Source organism: Penicillium antarcticum (genome assembly GCF_028974205.1).
Source record: "Penicillium antarcticum strain IBT 31339 chromosome Unknown utg000002l_segment0_segment0, whole genome shotgun sequence".
Taxonomy (NCBI): domain Eukaryota; kingdom Fungi; phylum Ascomycota; class Eurotiomycetes; order Eurotiales; family Aspergillaceae; genus Penicillium; species Penicillium antarcticum.
In genome coordinates this window covers 2,725,363-2,748,697 of record NW_026695300.1, presented here as the reverse complement: position 1 = coordinate 2,748,697, position 23,335 = coordinate 2,725,363, and the positions used below count along the sequence as shown (strand labels likewise).

At 50.3% G+C, this 23,335-nt stretch overlaps 6 protein-coding genes across 6 annotated transcripts; 3 read left to right on the top strand and 3 right to left on the bottom strand.

Annotated features, from left to right (window-relative positions):
• Window positions 1–754: 754 nt before the first annotated feature.
• On the bottom strand, window positions 755–1,705 carry N7508_002008 (uncharacterized protein; the record flags this gene model as incomplete). Its single annotated transcript, XM_058460074.1, has 1 exon — window positions 755–1,705. The coding sequence occupies one exon, from the start codon at window positions 1,703–1,705 to the stop codon at window positions 755–757; it is 951 nt and encodes a 316-aa protein (XP_058323606.1).
• Window positions 1,706–2,702: 997 nt separating this feature from the next.
• N7508_002007 (uncharacterized protein) lies at window positions 2,703–6,742 on the bottom strand (the record flags this gene model as incomplete). Its single annotated transcript, XM_058460073.1, has 2 exons — window positions 2,703–6,596; window positions 6,698–6,742. The coding sequence occupies 2 exons, from the start codon at window positions 6,740–6,742 to the stop codon at window positions 2,703–2,705; spliced, it is 3,939 nt and encodes a 1,312-aa protein (XP_058323605.1).
• A 524-nt stretch (window positions 6,743–7,266) lies between these two features.
• Window positions 7,267–8,496, top strand: N7508_002006 (alpha/beta fold hydrolase; the record flags this gene model as incomplete). The annotated part of the gene is made up of 1 exon (XM_058460072.1): window positions 7,267–8,496. The coding sequence occupies one exon, from the start codon at window positions 7,267–7,269 to the stop codon at window positions 8,494–8,496; it is 1,230 nt and encodes a 409-aa protein (XP_058323604.1).
• A 303-nt stretch (window positions 8,497–8,799) lies between these two features.
• Window positions 8,800–9,652, bottom strand: N7508_002005 (copper acquisition factor BIM1-like domain-containing protein; the record flags this gene model as incomplete). The annotated part of the gene is made up of 3 exons (XM_058460071.1): window positions 8,800–9,009; window positions 9,061–9,374; window positions 9,436–9,652. The coding sequence occupies 3 exons, from the start codon at window positions 9,650–9,652 to the stop codon at window positions 8,800–8,802; spliced, it is 741 nt and encodes a 246-aa protein (XP_058323603.1).
• Window positions 9,653–10,360: 708 nt separating this feature from the next.
• Window positions 10,361–11,420, top strand: N7508_002004 (SRR1 family protein; the record flags this gene model as incomplete). Its single annotated transcript, XM_058460070.1, has 2 exons — window positions 10,361–10,835; window positions 11,053–11,420. The coding sequence occupies 2 exons, from the start codon at window positions 10,361–10,363 to the stop codon at window positions 11,418–11,420; spliced, it is 843 nt and encodes a 280-aa protein (XP_058323602.1).
• Window positions 11,421–14,501: 3,081 nt separating this feature from the next.
• Window positions 14,502–16,732, top strand: N7508_002003 (uncharacterized protein; the record flags this gene model as incomplete). The annotated part of the gene is made up of 2 exons (XM_058460069.1): window positions 14,502–16,407; window positions 16,482–16,732. Coding segments are annotated over 2 exons (2,157 nt in total), but the record flags the coding sequence as incomplete, so codon positions are not given.
• Between the last annotated feature and the right edge of the window lie 6,603 nt (window positions 16,733–23,335).

The window sequence follows — 23,335 nt, the reverse complement described above, 5'->3', positions numbered from 1 at the left end:
CACTCGACTGGGAAATACTTTAGTTCAAGGCGGCCTCGTTGGCAAGGATTGCTCCTTGCCAACAGCAAGCAAGCAAGCAGAGGACACCTGAGCCTCCAGGCATGTATGTCCTGACACATGCCTCTGTTTCTAGACTTGATCGCGCGCAAAATCTCAGATACAAAAGCATGTCGTGTTTCAGTCTGAAAACATAGTGATATACGCACCTTCTATCAAGTTCAACTTCACTCGAAACATGTTTAGTGATCCATTGTCTTGCCTCTCATACATCTTTAAGGGGTCGCTAGCCTCCAAGGGTGGTCGCAGAACTTTCTTTGAAGCAGCCGGGACACGGAGAGCTCTTTCTGCTGACAGTTTGAAGCTCTTTGGAGCCGAGTTCCGACGCAAAGATAGGTTGGTATAGTCTATTATAGAAAATTGTACCTCCTAGGATTTGACAAGGGGACAAACACCCCAACCTTGGGATCTTCATATTTTGCTAAACATGTTAGAATAGATTACATCTACACTTGTATTTATTTTTTTGACTTCGCTTACTGATTTTCTTCTCCTCTGGAGGCTTCCACCCATTCAGGGGAGCGTCTCTAATTGCCATGCTTTTTGATGTTGCTAAACAAGTAATATAACCTTGCATCTGTCGTAAGAAAGTAAGATCTATAGAGACGAGGTCTTACAACCACTCAAATAGCATCCATCAAATAGTATCCATCAAATAGCATCCATCAAATAACACCCATCAAATAACACCCTTCCTTCAATCCAACTTAACAGCAACAACCTGCCCACCATAAGTAAAGCCCCAAACCGTCCCACCCCTCGTAGTAACGTAAGCAACCCTCCCACCAGCAGCAATCTGCACAGAAGTAGGCCCAACAAGATCCAAACTATCCCCACCACCAGCAAAAACACTAACCGTCCCAGCAGGCGTAACCCTAGCAAGAGCATTTGTCGGTTGCGCGATATACGCATTCCCATCAGCATCAATAAAAAAGTCATCCCAGTCAGAACCACTAGTTATAGCATCCAACCGCGCAATAATCTGCACACGACCAAATCTCATGCCATCATCGCTAACAGGGATTTTGGCGAAGATGTTCAACGCACTATTTGTAAAGTACACATATTCACCAACGATCTTTAACCCATTTATTCCAATGGGCATTGAAGCATTGCTCGGGGCGGCTAGTGCGGAATTCGCGAATACAACTTCCGACAGTCCGGTGATTGTATCAACTCGGAACAAGGAACCAAGTCTTGAGTCGGCGACAAGGACAATATAGGGCCGGGTAGGAAGGGAAGCCATGCCATTTAACATTTCGGCGTCAGGGATATACGCCACGATATCCACAACTGGCCTTGCAGCATCGTCGCTGAAATCGATTGTGTACAGTGTCTCATTATCGTAGTGATATGAACCGCGGACGCCGCCTACAATGACGAATTTGTCGGTGTCTATAGCTGTGATACCGCAGATTGCAGTGGCGCCTGGGAGGGCGGTGACTAGCTTGGCTTCTGGGTTTGGGGTTGATGGGTTGAGTGTGTAGAGGCTTCCGTTGTTGAATGTCGTCAGGAGGAGGTGGCCGTTAGGCCGGAGGGCGCTGTTTTCGATGGCGATTGGGCTGGTGAAGTTGTATAGTTGGGTTGTTATTTGGGCCATTGTTGTGCCGGCCAGGACGGTCAGGCTTAACAGGAATTGGGGACGCATTATGGTGATGTGAGCTCTCTTATTGCAGTAAACAATAGCGTTGATTTGAAGTGGGATATGATGATTTTGTTTATATTGTCTTTCTTTATCTCGGAGATAGGAATGATCGGCATGGAGCCAAGACGGGATGCTTTATATGGGAGGCTCCAACAGGAAATCTGCACCGAGGTATGGAAAAATGTATTCTAGCTCGATATGCTGGAAAGCCGTGGTCGGTTTGCTCGAGGCAAGTAGTTCCGCCATTTTGTAATAATGTTAGTATTTTATTAACCACCGAAAACTTAGACTAAAACACATCATGAAAGATGCCTCCACAACAGATGTTTGATATCCTGCAACCGTAGCTTGATTGAAATAAGTATGATAATAAGAAAAGAAAACCTATTTGATGGACCAAATCTATAAAAGAAAAGTCTAAGACAACCAGACTGACACACCGTCTTTCCTCATCCATCATTTACCCCCCAGCAAAATAGCTGATATAGCACTGGCCAGTGGATATGGATGGAAATGAGGCACAGATAACGAGAGTAAATAGTACATGGATATGAGGAGATAAAGAACGAGGGTATCATGAAGGTAAGTGAATAACTCCAATAGGCCACACCAGAAGATGAGAAGAAATGAGGGAAAGAGAGAAAGAAAAGAGGAAAGAAGGTATCAAGTGAAGGGTGAACAGTAAAGGGGAGGAGAGACCATACAGTCGTAAATCTCCAGATCAAAAGGCAAAGACAGAAAAGTGGGACGAATACCCACAACAAGAATAAGGATTCACGCGGGGGAATAAAGAGACAAAACCGAGGGCGTATATCATTCATTAGAAATTAGATAACGTCGAAGATCGGATCAAATTTTCGAAGGGCAACAGTAGCCATCGGGGGCTATAAGACCTCTCGTACACACAAGATGAACAGAGAAAGAAAGAGGAAATAGAAGAAGAAAGCATTGATAGACATTATTGACACCGATCTGCGCCTTGAGTTGAAAAGAACTGCAATCAAGCCTTCAGACCGAACGCCTTCCTGAGCATAGGGAATCGCTTCTTCCGCCCAGAGCCGGCAATCACAACATCGCGTGCAGAAGGACCATGGTCGTCGGGATTCGTGATCTCCGAAGTACTGTCTTTGTGTGAATCGGTCCTGCTCTCGCGCCGAATTGGCCCGGGCTCCTTGCCAATTGGAGATGCACCACGTGCATCGTCGCCGTTGACAATGGCAGTCCCATTGTGCACGGGTGCAGCGTTGATTTGCGGCTCGTTGGAGTTCTCGGTTCGTTGAGATGACGACGGAGCAATAGCGCTCTGCTCTGGTGCTGACTGGAGGGATTCTTCGTCCGCTGGGTCAGGGCGGAGGGGCCAAGACGGGCCTGTGGTGTTTTGTTTGGAGCTCCTCTTCACAAGTTTGGAGTGATGTGGTTGTTCAGGGCTTCCGGCTGTCACAGTTGTTACCGTGCTGCCATGGGTTCCGTTCACAACATTATCTTCCCGCAATTGATCGCGTTCCAGGCGCGATCGCTCTAGATGTGTATCTCGTCGTGACGGACTTTCGACATCAGCCTTGCGGATTCTGTGTTCGACGTTCTTGTCTTTTTTGAGACCAAGTCGCGTGAGAAGACCTGGCTTTCGTCCACGTGGAGGTGACAGGAGAAATTCTTCCAGATCTCTTTGTGACATTCCGCGTTGTTTGGCGACAGCGGCCATCCCGGACATGCTCTGCGGTTCATTTCTACCACGAGATCCGGGAGGAGTAAGAATCGACTTGGGTGCAGCAGCTGGCTGTGTCTGTTGTCGGTGGCCTTCCTCTGAGCTATCGTCCAGCTCTGTTGAGTCACCATCATCGGCACCTTGGCGACGGGGGATACCGCGGACCGGGCGCATGGTCTTAGTACCAGGCTCTTCCTCGTCGCTCGATTCGAATCGGCTGTGGAAAGTCCGCGCGCGAGCTTCGTCTTCCTCACCATCCGAATCCACAAAACGGGTAGAGCCGGCGGCCTTGGGAGGCTGTTTCGAGACCTTCGCCCTGGGTGCTTTCTTGTTCGTCGAGAAGAACGAGTACCGCTCGTTTCCAGCACCTGTTCCTCGGAGAGTCTTGCGCATCGTACCCGTACCATTGGACGAGGCGGCTGACATAGGCCGGTGGTCAATGGGCGACTCATTTCGCTCAACTGGGGCAGCACCGTTTCTCATGGTTCGTCGCATCGGATGTGCGCTATTTCCACGAGGCGAAGTACGCGTGAAGCTGTTTGAAGAATCACTTCCACTGGACATCGTTCGGCGAGGCGTAGGTCGTGGCTTCTGGAATGCAGGGCCAAGAGACATGGGACGTGTTCTGCTATTGCCATCCCGTGGAGAACTCTCATTGCTCGGCCAACGAGGATCTTGCACACGAGATGTTGGACCAACTGCCATAGACAGAGGGCGTTGTTTCCCGTTGGGTTGAGTTCCGATAGTTTCATTTTGAGGGGCATGGAAGTTGGTGTTAATTGGCAGCGGTGGGTAGGCGGACTCAAGATTGCGAGCCTTGACTGGCGAGATAGGGGATTCTTCTCCCTCTCGGTTGACCGAGCCCTGGGTTGGAGTGGCGGAGCGCACCTCTTCAGCCTGCTCAGGCACATCGCGCGACTGGGTGTCCACGATGGCAGTTCTATCCAAAGCCTTCGGTGTTGCGTCACGACTCTCGCTCGCGGTGTCCGAAGCCGATACCGACCTAGGAGCTGATCGGCTGTCGACAATAGCATTAATCGACCCAAATCCATCGCCGTCAATGTCCTCAGCTGCATCGCTATAAACACTATCTCCAGACTCCCCTTCAGTATCCACGTCGTCCAAATTTGGAACGGCGCTTGCAATAACAGCTTGAGCATTGGTCTTCTTTGCTGTGGACTTAGGATTGCGGTCTGAGTTTCCAGGCGGGAACCCGCCTGGAATCTTGTACTGATCCATGCTGGATCTTTGCTGCTCAAGACTTCGCTTTGGGTCGTCTAGAGGGGGCGTAGCTGGTTCGATAGCAATATCAGGCACAGAAAGATCAGAATTCATACTGGAATACGGCTTTCTCTCGGTGATTCCAATTGGCTTCGACTCCCTGTCCGCACCTGAGCCGGTGCCCACAGTAGCACCATTGACGGACATTTGCTCCAAAGTACTGACATCGCGGGGTTTGAAGTATCCATGATCTTGAGTTTTGGAGAGCATGTTCCCGATGGCATGGTCGTTTGATAGTGCCACAGGCGGAGCCGCAGCCTCGTTATCAGAGGAAGTGGATTCGTTGTCACTAAAATCTGGAATAGGCGATCTCTGGAGACCGCCCTTTCGGTTGCCTCTTACACTACCGAACGATGGAAGAGCTTGTCGGGGCTTGATGACCGCATTGAAGCCGTCGTCATGGGTAGCAGGGTCTGACTTCTTCTTGCCAAAGAAACTCACGCGATTCTTGGCTTTGCCGCCCGGTGGTGAATCAGGTGTATAGTCCTCTGGTGAGGTAGGAGGGCTAGCTGCCACACCTACAATCTCAGCCTCATCATCAAAGCTGACCTTGGGGGCCTTCTTCTTCGTACCAAAGCGAGACCCTTCATCCGATGCCACCGAGGTACCGCCATCAGACAGCTCGCTAGCTGCGGGAGCTCGATTCGTTGTACTGAGATTCCTTTCTGGGGATAGAGAACTACCTCGATGGTGCTTTAAGGCGGACTTGAACGGAGATACCGAGCGGGGAGGGGGTTGGTGAATTTGATTTCCCTCATCGGCCACGGATAGTAGTTGCGAGAAACGAGCGCGACCCGGGCTATTCGACTGACGGATGTGTGGCGCATGTCCAGCTTTCTCTGGGACTGCTTCGAGGTGATCGGTCGTTGGTGACGCACTCGTCATGCGATTTCTTCCCTGCCTAACTTGAGTTTCAACAGTTTCTTCCGTAGGCTCCGTCTCTTCTCGGACTGTCGACGGTCGCCCCTCAGAAAGAGTGCGCGAGGTCGGATGTTCACTCTCCGCTACGCTGGTCGCAATAGGTCCTGCATTGTCCGTAAATTGGTCGGATTCATCCTCGACTGGTTTATCGTGTACTTGCTCGGTGCGAGTCTTCTGCTGGGGGCTACCCTTTTGCGCGTTAAGTGCTTCGGCAGCAGCAGAGGCAGCCAAGGGACCCCGGTTCTTGTTCGCAACAGGACTTCCTTCCACACTCCCAGAGACTCGAGCCCTAGGCTTCTTCTTAGGAGTCTGTTCCGACTCTTCCAAGGCAGACTTTTGCAGAGCACCGGCGAGGTTCAACGAGTCAGTTTCGTGTTCCTTCGTCGGGGAAATCGGCCGTGAAAGATTGGGATAGGAGAAATTCGCCGAAATGCGACTTGCTGATCGTTCGAACTCTGGCACCGTCCCAAGACTCGTCACCCGTTGGTGTGTATCAATGTGGATAGGCGAGCCTCTTCCCTGCTCCCGATTCACCCTCCCAGCCCGCGGCGGCGATGACGGGGGTGACCGCATCGACGGTCCCATGCTCATTGCCCGCCCATTGGGGGGTTTCCGCTGGCCATACTGCGTCGGGAGACTAGGCAACGGGGGCACATCGACAGGTCCGGAGCTAGTAGCTGGGCGATGGGGGGATTGTTCGCGGAATGTTCGTGCAGTCATCGAGCTGTTACTGCTCGAGCGGCGGAGCGTCCCACTCACGCTTGCTGAGCGACGACCGCCAACAGGGCTAGCCTGCGACTGGGTCGAGGCACGCCGCTGGACCATACGTTTCGTCTCGACATCTCGGATGGATGTCGGGGTGGGCGTGGAGTTGCGTAGCGCTGCGGCAGCTGCCGCGGAGGATAAACTGCTCGTCGACGGTTGTGATCTTAGGAAGGCATGGCTGGCGGCGGACTGGGCGGATTGCGACGCGGGCGGAGAGAGTGGCTGGTTCAAAAGGAGCCGTCAGTTTCATGCATAGGTGCAGGGTACCCGGTGAGTTGCAGGATAGGGCCCGTGGGAGCTGGGATTTGACGCGTAGAACGCACCTGGTGATGGGCAGAGGCACTTCTCTTGCGCCGGCCGAAGACCATTGTTGACTCGGGGTGAGGTCGCAGAGATCGGGTAGCCGGCCGGACACTGCGTTAGGCAGCGCCGGGGTTCCGAAATTGGAGTGGATGAAGTGGATGAGGCTATCGAGTGGATCTTAGATAGATCTGGGATGTGATGGTGAAGATAGCTATAGGAGAATTGAGAAGTGAAAGGGGAGCGGCAAACTCGGAGCGATCGACAAAGGCCAGTCAGGAGTCAAGGAGAAAAGAAAGTAAGGATTTGAATCAGGAATTGTGGCTTGTCGCAAAAAGGAAAAAAGTGGGAAGAAAAGCGTGCAGTTGCAGAAGATCTGAAGTTGCGTCATGACTTGGGTCAGGCACCGAGGAGTTTATGCTGATAGTTCTTCCACCCTCTCTCTTCATCGCTAACCTCGGTCGTTTGCCATATAAAAGCTACCTAGACACTCCATTTCTCATGTACATAGCCCTGCCTGCAATCCTTGAATCCTTGACTCCTACAATTATCCCCAAACTCAAAATCGAGTCCCACATCAACATTTCCAACTATGACCACAAACACCTCCCTACCACCACTCCCCCTCCCAGAGGGTGTAACAAGCCGCTACATCCAAACAAGCGACCTAAATTTCCACATCCTGGAGGCAGGGTACCCACAAACAAGGACTCAAAAGAAACCCCTGATAGTCCTCCTCCACGGCTTTCCCGAAATAGCCTACTCCTGGCGCCGCGTACTCCCAAAGCTCGCCGAAGCAGGCTACCACGCCGTAGCCCCAGACGAGCGCGGCTTTGGGCGTACAACAGGCTGGGACACGAGCAGCTATGAGGACGTCGATCTCGCAAGTTTCTCGTTATCCAGTCTGGTACGGGATATCGTGCTACTCGTGCATGCACTTGGCTATCGCTCTGTACAGTGCGTTGCGGGACATGACTGTGGTGCTGTTTTGGCTGCTATGTGTGCGCTTATGAGACCTGATTTCTTTCGTTCTGTTGTGCTTATGAGCCATCCCTTCAATGGGAGTCCTGAGGTGCCGTTTGATACTGCCAGTGGTGGTGCTGATGCTGGTCAAAGAGTTGCGGCGAGGGGAGGTAGTGCTGGCGGTGCAGAAGGGTCTGCTGCAGCTGCCGGTATTCATGAAGCTTTGGCTGACCTGGGACGAAAGCACTATAAGTGGTATTATTCGACTGCACGGGCTGGTCCTGAGATGTCAAATCTGGAGCCTGAGGAGATGCATCGCTTTTTGCGTGGATATTTTCATCTGAAGAGCGGTTCTTGGCCAGGAAATCGGCCTCGTCCGTTGGAAAAGTGGTCGGCTGAGGAATTGGTGAAGTTGCCTGAATATTATATCATGCCCTTGGATGAGACTATGCCTGCCACAGTGGCTGTTAATGTGGCTGAGGAGCCATCAAAGGGTATGTCTTCGCATTCGTGGCTACCGGATGATGAGCTTGCTGTTTATGCAGCTGAGTATGGACGCACCGGTTTTCAGGGTGGGTTGAACTGGTATCGGGTGCGCACGGCTGCTGGCGGTCGATATACCAAGGACTTGGAGGTCTTTGCTGGGAAGAAACTCGAGCCGCCTTGTGCTTTCATCTCTGGGAAGCTGGACTGGGGTAATTACCAGGAGCCTGGTGCCATTGAGAAAATGAAGCACGGCGTGTCCTGCGCAGATCTTCGTATCTTTCGCTTCCTAGATGGGGTTGGACACTGGACACCCCAGGAAGGCTCGGAAGAGGTAGCGCGGACGATTGTCGAGTTGGCTGAAGGTTTGCAGTAGTCCGAAGGTGAGTGAGCTATGTGGCATTGATACGCCTATACGAATTACGATAGATGCATAACAACATGATTGAGATAATTGCCATAATGGATGAACATATCCGTTCTGTAAACCAGTATAGAGCCCAAACACCAGTAAGCGCCAACAAGGGTTCAAAGACCCAAAGCATCAAGTATAAAGCCCATTCAATACATGCAGTATCATCATTGATTTTGAAACATCATAGATTAATAACACCAGGGGTATGGCGCAAAAGAAAGAAAAGCGAAGCGCGCATGAATGCAAACAAAATCTGAACCGTCTCTACAGATACATGCCAAAGGCGACAGCAGTCAACAGCGGTACGAGGACTCCGGTGGATATCTTCGGGGGCTGAAGCATTCCTGCGCCAGAACCAATGGAACTGGTGGTATACATGTACTCGAAGGTGATGTCTGATGAGTTGAAGCAATTGTTGCGAGTCACTTCCTCAACAGAGGCATCGCCGTCTTCGGCGAACTCGATATCCACGCACTAGAACATGTCAGTATATGCGATCAGGTCACCGAGAGGGTGGAAACATACGTTGTACAGCGCAGCACCATGCTTGGCCGTCTCAACCAACTGGATAGTGGCATAATCACCAGGGCTAACACTGATATTGGCGGGTAAAGGAACCTGTGGCAGACACACGGTGCCCGGGTATGGGTTGTTGGTCGGGCCGGTGATCTGGAAAGGCGATACAACGGGGTGGCTCATATTCAGGGGGACCTCGCCGAATCCAAGGTTGACATAGATCAAGGCATTCTGGTGGCCCGGGAACCAGCCCGGCTGGAAGGCGACAGCACCACCGCTGACAGGCCACTTAGTTCGGTTGTATGATCGGGGCATACCACCGCCTTAAGAAAGAGAGGAGTCAGTGTTACTGGTCGTGACTTGGTTGGAATCAACTGTTCTCACATGGGTAGATCCACTCCATGCCATAGGGGAAGATGTATGAGCCGTTCTTCACATCGTAGGCAACACCCAGACCATTAGCCTGCTGGACTGTTCCGTTGGTGTGGAGATTGTTTCCTCTGTAGCCTGGGTATGTGATGACGGTGTGAGCTTTTGCCAGGCCTAGGCATAGCAGGAGGAGGACAGAGGCCCATCGTGTTACGGATTGTTGTAAGCTCATAGTGAGGGTAAGAGGCGAGGTGTCGTCCCGAATATATGGCGGCAAAGGCAAGAGAATTCAACAATTAAATAGAAACTGGTGAGAGTCTCAGACCCTACTGATCCGATCGCAGGTCAAAAATAATGGGAATTGATGTCAAACCAAAACCGCAGATGAAGCTCCAGGACCAAGCCACGGATGATTTTCGAGGGCTGATCGTCTTTTTGAGGGGGCCTCCATTACTAGTAAGAACCTGTGAACCAAATGTGACTTGGCCTGCATGAGTGATTGGGAGTATGAGTAGCAGGGGTGGCCCGGATCATCACAGCCAGCTGCAAGTGCCATCACTTAGAGCGTGATGCTGCATGGTGATTTGCTGAGGGGGAAGCGCCCAGGGAGACACTAATGTTCGGAGGGGAACAACGGCGCTTATGGTGTGAACATGAGAGCATGCAGTGTTACTACTGTAGATGGCATCACTATCAGTACAGTAGTGTTGAATTAGTGTATTTGGTCTCAAGTAGTCCATAGTCCAGTATAGTCCAGTATAGTCCAGTATACTTACAGTAGTAACCAAATAGACTTGGTTTCCTTAACACTCCTCTCGGAATGCCAAGACTCTCCCCGCAAACTCCAAAAAAAAAAAAAAAAGCTTCAACAGCCATATGTGAATCTCACCGAGCTTATATCGTTAATTTACATTATTATAATATCTTTCCTATACAAAATATGCCGAATACATCGCGACGAACAAAACGACCCCCAAAACGAACCCAAGTGACCGACGAGAACGGCTGGACCCATGTGACAAGCGGCGGCAACGTGCGGCGCGTAATGCGCAGCCGGCCAGACAGCACTGGAACGTCCGACCCATCCTTTGAGCCTGTGCTAGCTCCTGCAGAGGCACCAGCTCGACTGACAATTACCCAGCTGCAGACCCAGTTCCGGGAGCATAGTGAGAAATGGGAGGGGTCGGAGACTTGGGTCAAATTGGCGGGGGTGTTGGGGAAGAAATTAAGAGAAAGGGGGAGTGAACAACCTTCTGGTACCTCTCAGTCTGAGCCGGCATCCGGCCCTGTGGACGCCATTGTATGCATTGGCCTCGGGAGTCCGAGTGGGTTCCTGCGTGATGGCTGGACTGATAGGCGGAGTGTGTCTATGTACCAGCTTGCTGCCTTGGTGAGCATCAAGGATACGATTGCGGGTGAGTTTTATATTCTTACTTTATTCCTTCTTTCTTCCGAGCTTGCTTTTGAAGGTTCCCGGGCGCTTGTCCTTCCATATTCCCTGGCTCTTATTCGCTCTCACACCTATACTTCTACTTCTGCCACCATCTATACACACAACCCCTCCGCCCACATCTAGTCTCATCCAAAATTAACAACCTGAAGCCCAAACAAAAAAAACTTGTCTCTCCCCAGTCCAACCTCTTAGGGTTTACGCCCAGGATCCCGTCTTCAACCACCTGGACAAAGCCCTCCTCGAAGATCTCAACATTGAAGTCCTCGCCCATCCCCAAGCCTTTTCACACATAACACAAAGCACACTCCTTTTCTGTCCCGGCGCAGAAAGGAAACATCTCGAACTCCTTCTACCTTCCAAGCCGTGGGTGGTATTCGGTGGCCCACTTGAGCATGCCACTGCGGATGCTGAAGGAGCTTTACAGACTTTCGTCGATTCCACTGGTTCATACTGTTTACCTGAATTTGGGCCATCGGAGCATGCTTTTTGGAACATGAGGCTTTATTGGGTTGAGAGGGAGCGTGAACAGGAGCAGAAAAAAGATTGATTTGCATGCTTTGGCATTGGAGTTTGAAGTGGATTTTCGGGTCTAGCATGGATATATGCCAGATGATTCATGAATATAGCATCGATTGGCGTTGGTTTTGTTTGTGACACACCGAGAGCGATCTTTCAGCATCTAGAAAGCACACCACGGTTCATACTCATCTCCTGGTCCCTGGCTCATTACTTCAGTCTTGTGGCGTAATCAAACATTTAAATATCAGTATATATGGTCAAAGGGATGATATCGTAGCTGCTAACTGCAACATGAGTTCGATCCAATGAATGATGCGTGTATATGTAACAGTCTAATACAATGCAAACGAGTTCCAAATCAAAATCTAAGTTCCAAACCAGCGCTGCATATCCAACCCCATCCAAGGCAAGCCTGAGGTACAACCGCATCCGAAACCGAGGAGCACACTGACACGCGACGAAGAATAGAACCACAAATAGTAAGAATGATCCCGAGCATCGACACAGCCTCTCCCAATCTAGGGAACATTCTCTTCTTTGCAACAGCCATTGTTCTTATGTGCACAAATTGAGCAAGTATTCTCGGAGGCAAGAGCAGGATTGACCAAATTCTGGCAATTACAGCACCTCCACCAGCCCCCCACCAATTGTCTCGGGGCGCCGTTAGAGAGATAGTCGGCTGTGAGGACCGGCATATCATTCGGGCATGCAATTAATGTAGAGCGTACACGATTGACGAGTGAGTAGGTCAATCCATCTGAATCGATGGGACCAGGCTCTGTGATCTGATCGGAGAAGCAATGGGTTGAGCTAAGAGCTATGCTTAGTCTGGAGGCAACCTGTTCGATCGAAACAATGTTGAGCATAGAGGCAGACATTGCGATTTGATGTCAAGAAAGATCGGTTGGTCTTGGTTGTTGAAGCTTCGAGTGAAGTTGCTTTAGTAGCCGAGAAATATAGTCTCAATATGAAATAACTCTTAAGCGATGAAGCCTGAAGAAGCATCCCAAGGCAGCCATAAAAGAATCTCTTTATACACTTAAGGCCAGGAGAACAAAATACCTAGACTCGACCCTTCCATCGCAGCAACTGCCAACACACAGGATACCCAGCATGAACAGCCACAAAGCAGAACACCCGGTAAGGGACAGCGGAGACAGATCACAATGCCCACCGGGTAAAGGCACAAGAAAAAGAGCAACAGACAATACCCTTTAGCTAGCGAAGCGAATCCAACCCTATCACCCAGCGAAAGGGAAACAGAAAACACCCTACTTAGCCATTTTATACATGTCACCCACAACCCGGGTCAGGTACAGCCAGAATCGCGCCTGGCAATACCCGATACCTGGGCACCGGGCACGTTCATCCCTCGGTGACAATCAGAGTAGATGAGGTCAGGAAAAGAGCGGTGACATTCGTAAGGAAATCTAGAACTGCCGTTCATGATGTGGTACCTCATGCCGGGAGATGTCAGGTCACGCTGGGACTGCGGTAGGCCCATTTCCCGCCAGGCGGGCCATATAGGGGCTATGTGCTTTGTGGGGTCACGTTGGGCTTGAGGGTTGCGTTTTGGTGGTGGTTGCTCTAGATTGTTTGTCTGGGTGATTGGTGAGGTCGCTTGTGGGGAATTAGTTTCCTTGCCTCGGTTGGGGCGTCTGGATCCAAGCCTCCCGCGGGTGCGAGGGTAAATCAGCGAGGATTCTCCCTGTTTTGTTATTGGTGTCCGGCTTGCTAAATGGGTGTCTCGTGGCTATTGAGATTTTTGGGAGGCATTCAGATAAAGGGAAAGGAATTAGGTCTCAGAATACGTGGCTTTGGAGGCTTGCTCCCTGATATTGTTTTATCGAGATGGGATATGTTTGACGGCCATGAGTTTTTTCCACAGCTTTATCCTCGAAGGCTATTTGATGATTACTCTGGGGCACTCGAACAAAGGTGAAAAAAGGGTGAAAAGGTGTGAATAAAAGATATGCCAAAGCAGGACGAAAGCAATGCAGAAACTATCTAGTACCTCACTACATTATGCAAATGCAGACCTGAGTACGACCCATTGCTCTTTTGGGTCCAGAGCCAAGCAGTCGGGCCCGAATAACCAAAAAGTCAAGATCTCGGGATTTTCTTGCAGCTATTTGAGAGCATGAAACCACACATTACCTATGCTGCACCACAATGTGCCAAAATATATATCTCAATGCAATAACCCCTCACCACTGAGTTGAAACAGTCTTCTTGGTTACATATAAAGCAAGGTCAATGCATTCACTAGAGCCTGCTTGTACAGCGCATTGCTGTGTGGGTAGAAGCCCAAAAAGGTTAAATGTGAGGAACAGAGACCCAACTGAGGGTATAGAACCAGCGCTTCGCCTTCCCTCTTTTGCCCTCCTTTTTTCTAGTACATGACTACACTTCTCCATTGATTAAAGAAATGTAATCATGCTATCCGAGCTATATCCGAAACTGGCTTTTTGGGGTGGGAGTTTTGCCCGGGTGTGGGGACAGAGCCTCAGACAGTAAGGGAGCGATGTGCATCGTTTCATAGTTAAAGGTGGGAATGGCATCCATGGTTTCGAAGGCGGCCCCAGTTTCCGAACATTCCTGATCCACGGATGCAACGCTGCATATCATATTGAACAAGTTCAACTTCAATTCAACTTCAATGAAACAGTCTCTCATCACCGAGACAAAGTGATTACTGGGACACGAGCTAACGGCTTAACCGGCAATGACCGACCGTTTTGTCAGCGTCCAACCCACTTTTGCGTCATTGTTCATCCACACTCCATTTTCATTTTCAATCTCCAATCTCCTGAATCCCTTCAGCTTCGTCCGAGCTTGTTTGTTTTTGTGCGTTGGGCAGTATCGGGCTCCACCTCGTGTCGGTTTCCAGCTGCCCCCTCTAATTTCCTCAGCTTTTTATCTGCTGCTCTTCGGATTCCTCACCTCCGATCCCTCGATCTTGCGTTTCGGCATTCCTACAAGAAGCGAGCCCTATCATATTATCTGACATCTAAATTTCGAGAGATCTGAGACCGCCACACCCGATTTACCGCCCACATAAGCGTGATCTATCAAATCCATCAAATTTGCATCTGTGCCGCTGGAAGGCCTCATGATGACAAGCCATTACCGAACCCTGTCCCCTAGCCGAGCACGGCACTCCATGGTTGATCCCATGCGGGCGTCCACTGGCATGGTTCAGACGGGCTCCTCTCACGACCCTTACGAATCGACCAGACACTATTACGACGACTACCCCTCCGATGCTGGCTACGCCAGTGCCTACGGGTATCGCTCGAGTCGTCCATCGAAGCTGGAAGCACATCCTGTGTCTTCCCACCGAGTCCACGACCCAACTTCATCAACCAAAAAAAGAACCGAATACACCGTTACTCCCAGACACAGAAGCAATACTGCATCAGCAGCGGACCCCTACGAGACTCCATTGCGACTGGCTGTGCCATCGACATTTCGCCAGCGTCTCTCACCTGTGCTTCAATCAAGCCATGGTCACGCTTCGAGCCCTCTCGTTTCGGAATCGGGCCACCATCTGGTCCCAGCTTCAGCTTTGCACCCTGGGCATCGCCGAATCTACAGCACTGACTACACGAGCGATACTGGCCACTTGGGTTCGCGGGATAAGGTGCATCACCGAAGCTACGATAGTCACCGACCACATGCACCACCTCACCCACGTCGCTACCCAGCGTACAATGCTTTGAAGAAAGGCGACGATATCGATGACTTCGATGCCTACTCTTACACCACACCCCGTGAGCAATTTGATCGCGATTATCCAGTCAAATCCCGCTCCCGTGGATCAAGATATTCGCTCGATCGGCCTTTCAGCATTACTGGGGTGGAAGATAACCCCCAGTGGCTGGCACGGAGGGATCGACCCCACGGCCCACCCCCAACTTCCTGGGGTCTCGACAAAATCAGCCGCGACCGACCAAGAAGTTCTATGCGGACACGAGATGACCTTCGTGATCCCCACAGATCAAAGGATGGGCTTCATGACCAGGCCTTGGTCCCGGTAGCTCACGACTCTGAGGATGAGTACCCCTCTCGGCCTAGTGAGCATGGCCGTCGCCGCCGCCATCACAGATCACACCGTGACAGTAGTCGGGACCCCCACTACGCCGAGGATCGCTACTCAAAGCCACACGATGGCGAGCGGGTCGCGGTTGGCCTTGGAACGGCGGCTCTGGGAGGCGGATACTCTGACATTTCAGACTATGAGCGACCCTCCCGACGCAAACACAGGCACCATGACGACCGTGACAAGCGCGACCACGGTGCAGTCCAGGCCCCGTCATCTCGAGAGATAGTGGAAGCATCTCCTGGCGCTGAAAGAATCAAGCAGTCCTACTTGGACCCAGCGGATGCTAATCGTCACGGCCGATCGCGCAGACATTCTCGACACCGTCAACACAGCGACGATGGTGAAACATCCGACGAAGACCTGCGGAAGTACAGACGCGAGCCTTCAGCTTCAGCGCACCGCAAACACAGCAGCGAAGACACTTCAGAGAGCGACCCTGACCGAAGCCGGGACCGTTCTCGTCGTCGTCACAGACGGGACCACTCGCGTGGACACCGCTCCTCTCGCTCTCGTCCTCGTATGCTAGAGGATGGACATGCCAGTGAGACCCGACGGTCGCCACCAGTGGACCACGCCAAAGATGACCCGAGAAGACCTGTCACGGTTGATCCTCCTGTGGCACCAAAAGAGCCCGAGGCGCCTCCCAAGGGAATTCTCAAGGCTCCTCGTCCAGCATTCCCAGAGGAGCCCAACCCTGTCAGAGAAGGAGTCGCGCCTCTCAAAGATGCCCACAAGCAGGGCATCCCGCCCGGAGCTCGATGGACCAAGATCGACCGGCGGTTGGTAAACCCCGAGGCATTGGAAGCAGGAAATGAACGATTCGAGGAGCGCTCGGATTATGTGATTGTGCTGAGAGTCCTGTCAAAGGAAGAGATTCAGGCATACGCTGTCAAGACACAAGAAATCAGAGGTAAGTCGCGCTGTCTATCCTCCCAGAGAGGACGGGTTCAATTGCAATGCCAGAATACTAACATAAACGTCCAGATACCCGACACAAGGAATACCTTCGCGACAAGCGCCAACACAGAGCCGAAACCCAACGTCATGGCCATCGAGGCGAAGAATCCTCAAGCGACGATGAAGACGAGGGCGAGGACGAGCCCCCAAAGCAGCTCGAAGCATCCCCAGCATCAGACCCGCAGAAGCTGTCTCTACCCATGCGCCCGCACACATCCAGCCACTCTCTGCCGGAACCCGACAGGCCCCGTATGAGTCCTTCCGTTGCGCCGGCGTAAATCACTCACCCACCCACCCAACGTTACGATGATCTGCTTTAACCTAGCGAAAGGAGTCCAATGAGAATCAATTTTTATGTCCATAGTACCCCCCTGAATGATTTATTTTCCTCGTGCCAAGAACCACGGAGCAAAACTGGACCTGAACCGTTGGTGGTCACGTTGGCTTCAGCCTAGCAAATGCAACTAATGCATCCTTCCTCTACGACTACACCCACGCCGCATGACGAGTCCCTGCAGTCGGCGAGAATCGCTTCCCCTTTCCATCCCTCCCTATCTCCTGTATCCGAGGTCCATTCACGAGTCAGTGCCAGAATTTATCCTATCTCATGCTATATTTTACTCTCTCGGTGTCCGGCCACGGAAACGGATACACCGCTTTTCAGTACATGTCCATGTACATACCTGTACCTGTCAGCTTGATGCACCTAGATGTCATGTCTCGTTTGATAGACGCCCAAACCAACGCGTCTCGCATACTGGCAGTACCATGACACGCCGCAAAGGAACCTTCCCGAGCCAATCAATCAATGTTTATGCTGCTCCTTCAGCCCTAGAGTTGCAGAAGAGGCGATCTGTCTTTTGTCCATCGTACTTAGGCACTAGGCACTAGGCATCCGCAGCTGCGCCCGCGTCTGCGCCTGCGCATGTGCTATACTAGTCGAGCGCAGCAGGTGCAGTAACAGTAGCAGAAGAACCAACGCGAGACCAACTCCGAGTCTTGCTGTTTTGGGTGGATCAGCAGTTGCATGGACATTGCATGACATGTCCCCATGTCTCCCCCAATCAAGACCGCCAGCACAGCCCTTTGATTCAGCTTTCAGCTTTTGTGCGACGTTTGGGAGGTCCTCTCACGGCACCCCGAATGGGATTAGGATCGTTTGGTAAGGTACTTTTGTGCAGATTGACCCAGCGCATTTATGTTTTGTTCCCTTTTTTTTGGCATTACCTTTTTCAGAAAAGAAAATTGGGGAAAGACGTTGATTAGTACACTGGATGGAGTACGGAGACTGGATCTGTCGACTCTATTGTTAATGACCGTTGGGCTGCTGGATCTTTGTGCAGTCCCACGGCGCTAGACACAGCCAAATTATCAGCCTAACTTGATACACAAGCGCCCTCTCAAAAAGAGGATAGCAAATTCTGTACTGCAAGTTAGAGCCCAAAAAAGAAACAGAAGGAAAGTCGAAATGCCACGCCCAAAATGCGATTGTCTTTACTATTCAAGTAACAAACAATGACATATCTTTTTATTTCTATTTTCCTTCCGTTTGCTACAATATACAGTACCACCCAACCCGGAAATTAGCCAACAGCGCCTAAATCCAAGCATCCACAAACGCAAGCCCGGGATCACGCCTGATCGACCCGAAATCAAAATGGAAAGAGAAAAAAAAAAAGAAGAAAAGAATAAAAAGCGAAAAAAAGCAAAGATCATTCCACTCCGAAAGAAACAGTAAATAAAAAGGAAAAAAGGGGTGTATGGAAATCACGCATATTCGCGTGTTATGGTAGTTGCATAGTGGCTGCAGGATCTAGACACACGCCACCTCTGGCGCAAACATTTTGGAATCTGCCTTGTCGGTTTGACATTGTACTCACCGGAGCATCAGTTGCGGAAGATCAAATCAGATGTGACCAAGGGGGATAGTAGATGGGCAACAAGCCGAGAAACCTTGGAAATAGAAGAGGAGATGTGATGAGATGATGGCTGATATTGGAGGGTTTTATGATTCTAGTAAATGTACATTTATTGACGCATAAGCTCAGTTACCGGACTCCGTGCTTTGTGTCCTATCAAAAGCTATCTAGCTTGTAAAGTTGTGACTTGATTTGTAAGATAACTTGGACTTGAATTTGCCTAGTGAAGTTGAAGTTGAACTTGATACAAGCACTTTTGCATGTACAGTACTTACATGGAGACTCTCGCTCGTTTAGTAATGGTATTGCCTACTGTGAACAGTGCAATATACGAGCACTAACCCCCTCCCCCCTGTTCGAGGCTTGTACGTCACAATCTTCCTGTGTGATCATATCCGCCCTGTTACCACCTTGCAATTTGCCCGGGTCAATTATTTTATATTATCTGTTTGATCATATATTGGGCATGAATTGTGCGTGAAGGGCTGGATATACATGTCTAGTGAAGTTTGGCATGTTTGGCATGTTTGGCATGTTTGGCATGTTTGGCATGTTTGGCATGTTTGGCATGGTTGGCACTAACATCTGGTTAAGCGTTCATCCCCTGGCGACAAGGGCTATCACATGTTTATTTTATTCCAGCATCTCCCAAATAGTAATGGAAGTAGTCTTGTGGGTATGGTTTAGTTATGGGCGCAAGAAGAGTAGTGGTGGTTGCGGTAGAGTAGGGCAGGGTAGGTTACAAGGGTATCAGCTCTTAATGCAAGACTATTGACCTAATACGGCATAGGCACTATCGGGCCAGGCCGATGGTGTTCTGGGAAGAAAAGAGGTGCTGCTCTCGTCTATCCCCCACCCCCTCTCCGTCTCGTCTCGGCTCGGGGGCTAGTTGTTATGCGGCATTTAATTGACGCGTGTATACAAGAGACCAGCGACTATACTAAAGCAAGAGAGGAGACACGATCAATAAGACTAGACCGGAATCTGGAGACGGACTATCACTGCAAGTATCCATGGTTGTGATGGGCATCTCGATCTGTGATCCACGGTAGGTTTGATTTGATTTGAGAGGCTTTGTTCCAGGAGAGGTATGGGCCGAGGATATGACGGAGAGAGGTATGGACCGAGGATATGAGTGGACGGGTACAATACAAGTAAACAAGTAGCGTTGCAACCATTAGATTGTAAGAGATTGTGCGAGTCATGTCCCGTGCCCACCCAAGTCTGGTGGCGAGGGCTGGAACGGCTGAACCCCACCGGGGGAAATAAGCCAACGACGATCCAGAGAGATCTCCCGAATGAGACTCTTTTGGCCCAGGATAGATGGAATGGATGGAGAGCTTGTTTCTCGGTCTGGATCCACGCATGGGGCTGGTGGGCTCGGCGCTTGGGGATTCCCGCTCTCGCTTGTCGGGATTGATCCGTGTCCTCTGGATCCTTGGGTGGGGTTTTAGCTTGGAAGTCTAGCATAGTCCCGAATAGATCCTGCCACTCATCGTGGTTCGTTTAGAGAGTCCCGTATGGCAAGGGTTATTGTGATATAGTGCTGACGGACAAACAAGAAACTCGCCGATCATATGACGAAAGAAGCGATCTTCAATTGTTCTTAATCTTGTCGGCTTTGCCAATCTTATCCGTACACTGTACGGATAAGATTGGCAGTAGGGAAATGAGATATTAAAATCAAGTTTCTTTGTTACTTATGTGCGACTATCCCAAACATGTCTATGATCGCCGTGGCACATGGGGGCAAAAGCAAACCCCCCCCCCCCCTGCTTCCGCCTCTTGACACATTTAGTCTCCGTCCTATGGGGTCATTGATGAGATTCATAGCTATGACTGCCATTATTTAGGGACGGGACAAGTTTTGGTGACGTAGGCACGAGACTATCGAGTAAACAATTGGATAATTCCAGTACAACGACCTACATGTAAATGTACATGTCTATTCCCTATCGATATCAAGGGACGCCAGTATACTTTCCTAAGTATAGGAACAGTGTGTTTATCCCCCCCACCTTCTGTGCAGCGATCAGCGATCATCATCTCAGGTTTCCATTTTGCCTAATATATCGGAGGGAAGCAGTAAGTAAAAAACAGGTCGGAAATAACAGCCCCTTCTAATGTGGTCGCGACTCTGAAACAAATTGGCTAACTCTGGCCACGCGACACGCTACTGCGCCCGTACTGCAGCCTAACACTGTTTCGCGTGGATGGCTCACAAAGTTTCCCTACGGTGAGACCAGAGTATACCTACATGTAAGTTTTTGGGTTTGCTTTAGAAGATTCGGTGTGGCCTGAAAACCTTAATGACCACATAGCACATACCACTTAACATGTACAGTATTGAGGGAGTTGGGATGACTGTCATTTCCACACCTGCAACGGTCTTTGGGCATCCACTTTGCTCTGGACTGTTCGCCTAAAAATATGTTCGGTACTCGTGCGACTCCACGCTCGGATCCGGGTGGTGGGGCCGTTTCCCTAATGTACAGTACACAGTTATAGACAAAGTAGACAAAGAATCGGAGACAGCCGTCAAAGGTATTTGCCCCGGTTAATCATTGCCCTTCGGAGGGATCCCGCGTGGGTCGTAACACATCCGTCTTAGGGCGATCCGGAGTGCGGAGAATGCTGGTTTGCTTTTCGGATTCTCCAATAGGACCGAGGCGTAAAACAGGTTTCGAAAGGAACACATCATATAACTTATAGTAGCTCGAAGAAGAAAGGGATGATTCGTCGGAGAAGAGCCGTTGAATAGCCCTGGGGTAGATCATCGCAAACTAAGCACGGTGGCCGATATCCGCATGGGTGAGAGACAAGGGTATGACAACTTTAATTTGGGGCCAAATCCTGGAAGATCTGGTCATAGAATGTACTGTACAGTCACAATATACAGAAAAACAAATATGTATGCTCTTTCCTTTCCACGCCAAGAATCACGCCAATTTCCACCCATAAGTCCGTGGACTATAGGGACGATCGACTAGATTGTGGCTTTCACCCGTCCCCCCTCGTGCCATTCCTAGTGCCACAACGGGCGCGGGGCCGAGCGTCACTTGATATTGTCTGAATTGTGATCCGGAGCACGGAAGGAGCATTTACCGATAGCTCCGTGGAAATCCTCACTTCTTCCCAAGATACGGATAAGTCCGGAGAAAGCAAAAAGCTAGTTCTGGAGGTGAAGAGACAGCCTGCAGGAAGCAAGGGCTGCCAACGTGGCAATGCCATCTGCGACTCTTTTCATGAATGTGACTCCCGAACGAGTAGGTAGTCGGCTGATTGTGCTCCGAAGTAATTTACTGTAGAACGCCTTGGAAGATGAAAAGTCACTTTGTTGCTTCATCGGGTGTAGTCTGCATGGAAAAGCCGAAAATGACCAGGCCAAATCCTAACGGTGTTACATCAGAAGGATCCAGGGGGAGAAGTGGTTCGTATATCTCCACGGCACACCTCCCGACCAAAATTACAAGGGAACTACGGGTACGGCTTGACGGAATACCGCGGACCCCCCCAGCACCCTGCATCGATCACATTCGACCTCCAATAAAGAAGAGATGGAAGACCCACGTCCAGAAAGGGGGGGGGGTCAAGCACCCGTGCACAAGTTTTAGCTCCATCCTTCAAGGCTGAGTTTCTTCCTGATATGTCGCTTTTCATTGGCATTTCAGCTCTGCGAGTTCAGCTGTAGCCAGCGGCCGCAAACTCCGAAACTAGCCTGCTTCTGGAAGCTGCTGTTTTTTGACATTCTTATTAATCCTCAGGATCCTCCGAAGTGGGAATGCCGTAATTTCCCTTCATGCAAAGTCACTGCGCAATCCAATCGACAGTCGCCTTTACTCGTTTGTCTTGAAAGAGAGCCGCAGCCGGTTACCCGTACCTGAACCGTTTAAATCCCCATTTTATCACCCGACTTACTGTAAGGATTCAAATGCATATGCCTAGGCGCGACGTTAGTCGGAAATTTCACATGGCGAAGCACGGGGGTGATGGAAATGCTTAGGAGTGTCATGCATCGGCGGATTGCACGGAGAAAAAAGGGAGGGGAAATTGGGGCTTGTCCTCGTTTTTTTTTTTTTTTTTTCAATACAAAATGGTTGTCTCAATCGCCAAGATCGACTAAGATGCGCTATAATATATGCGGAATAGAGCGAACCCGGGTGGAGGCCATCGAGGTTGGGATGGCCGTAGCCGCTTACCGAATACCTACTTTCTGTACAGAAGTCACATAAGAGTGTATACGTATACAGTATATGGTAGGATAACTTATAGTTGACTATTGTCGAGACCGAATGGCGCCGTTAGGCTGTTTCGGGTTTAGGAGTCAAACGGGCCGTGGCAACAAGGTAGAGATGTAACTTACAGTACGCGTCCCCAAAGGATTCTTTGTTTCCGCCGATCTCTTTATACTCCGAAGGGAATTTTCGTACCTGAAACTGGCCTCTGCACGATCCGACGTCAGCTTTAGCCTCGAGTCCGAGGTCCACATCTTCTAGACTTGATCTCAACGGAGTTTCCCGTATACTTACAGTAGCCCAACAATAGTTATTTTATTTTTCTATTTTCTCTTTTATCCTAACGGCGCTTGTCTAGGAACCAGAATCCTGATCAGGCCTCGCCTTTTAATTATTTGATTATTTGACGTATCATGATCCCTCCACCGGCTCCGAGCTTCGACAATCATATCGTGAATCTTTAGATTCGCTCCCCACTCCCCACCTTCTTTGTCTAACTGCATGCTGCATATCATCCCCCCGTTTAAATACATTTCGGATCTTTACAGGGCCTCGAGTAATCTCCCTTCAAGGACTGATTTCTCGCCTTTCCTCTTTTGGCTTTTTCTCTCTTTTTTTCCTCTTTCTTTCTTCTCCTCTTTTTCTTTTTCTCTCATTATTATCGAGGTTTGCCTCCCTAAGAATGGGGTCTCACGGGTGCTAAATAACCCTGGACCCTCCACTTGCC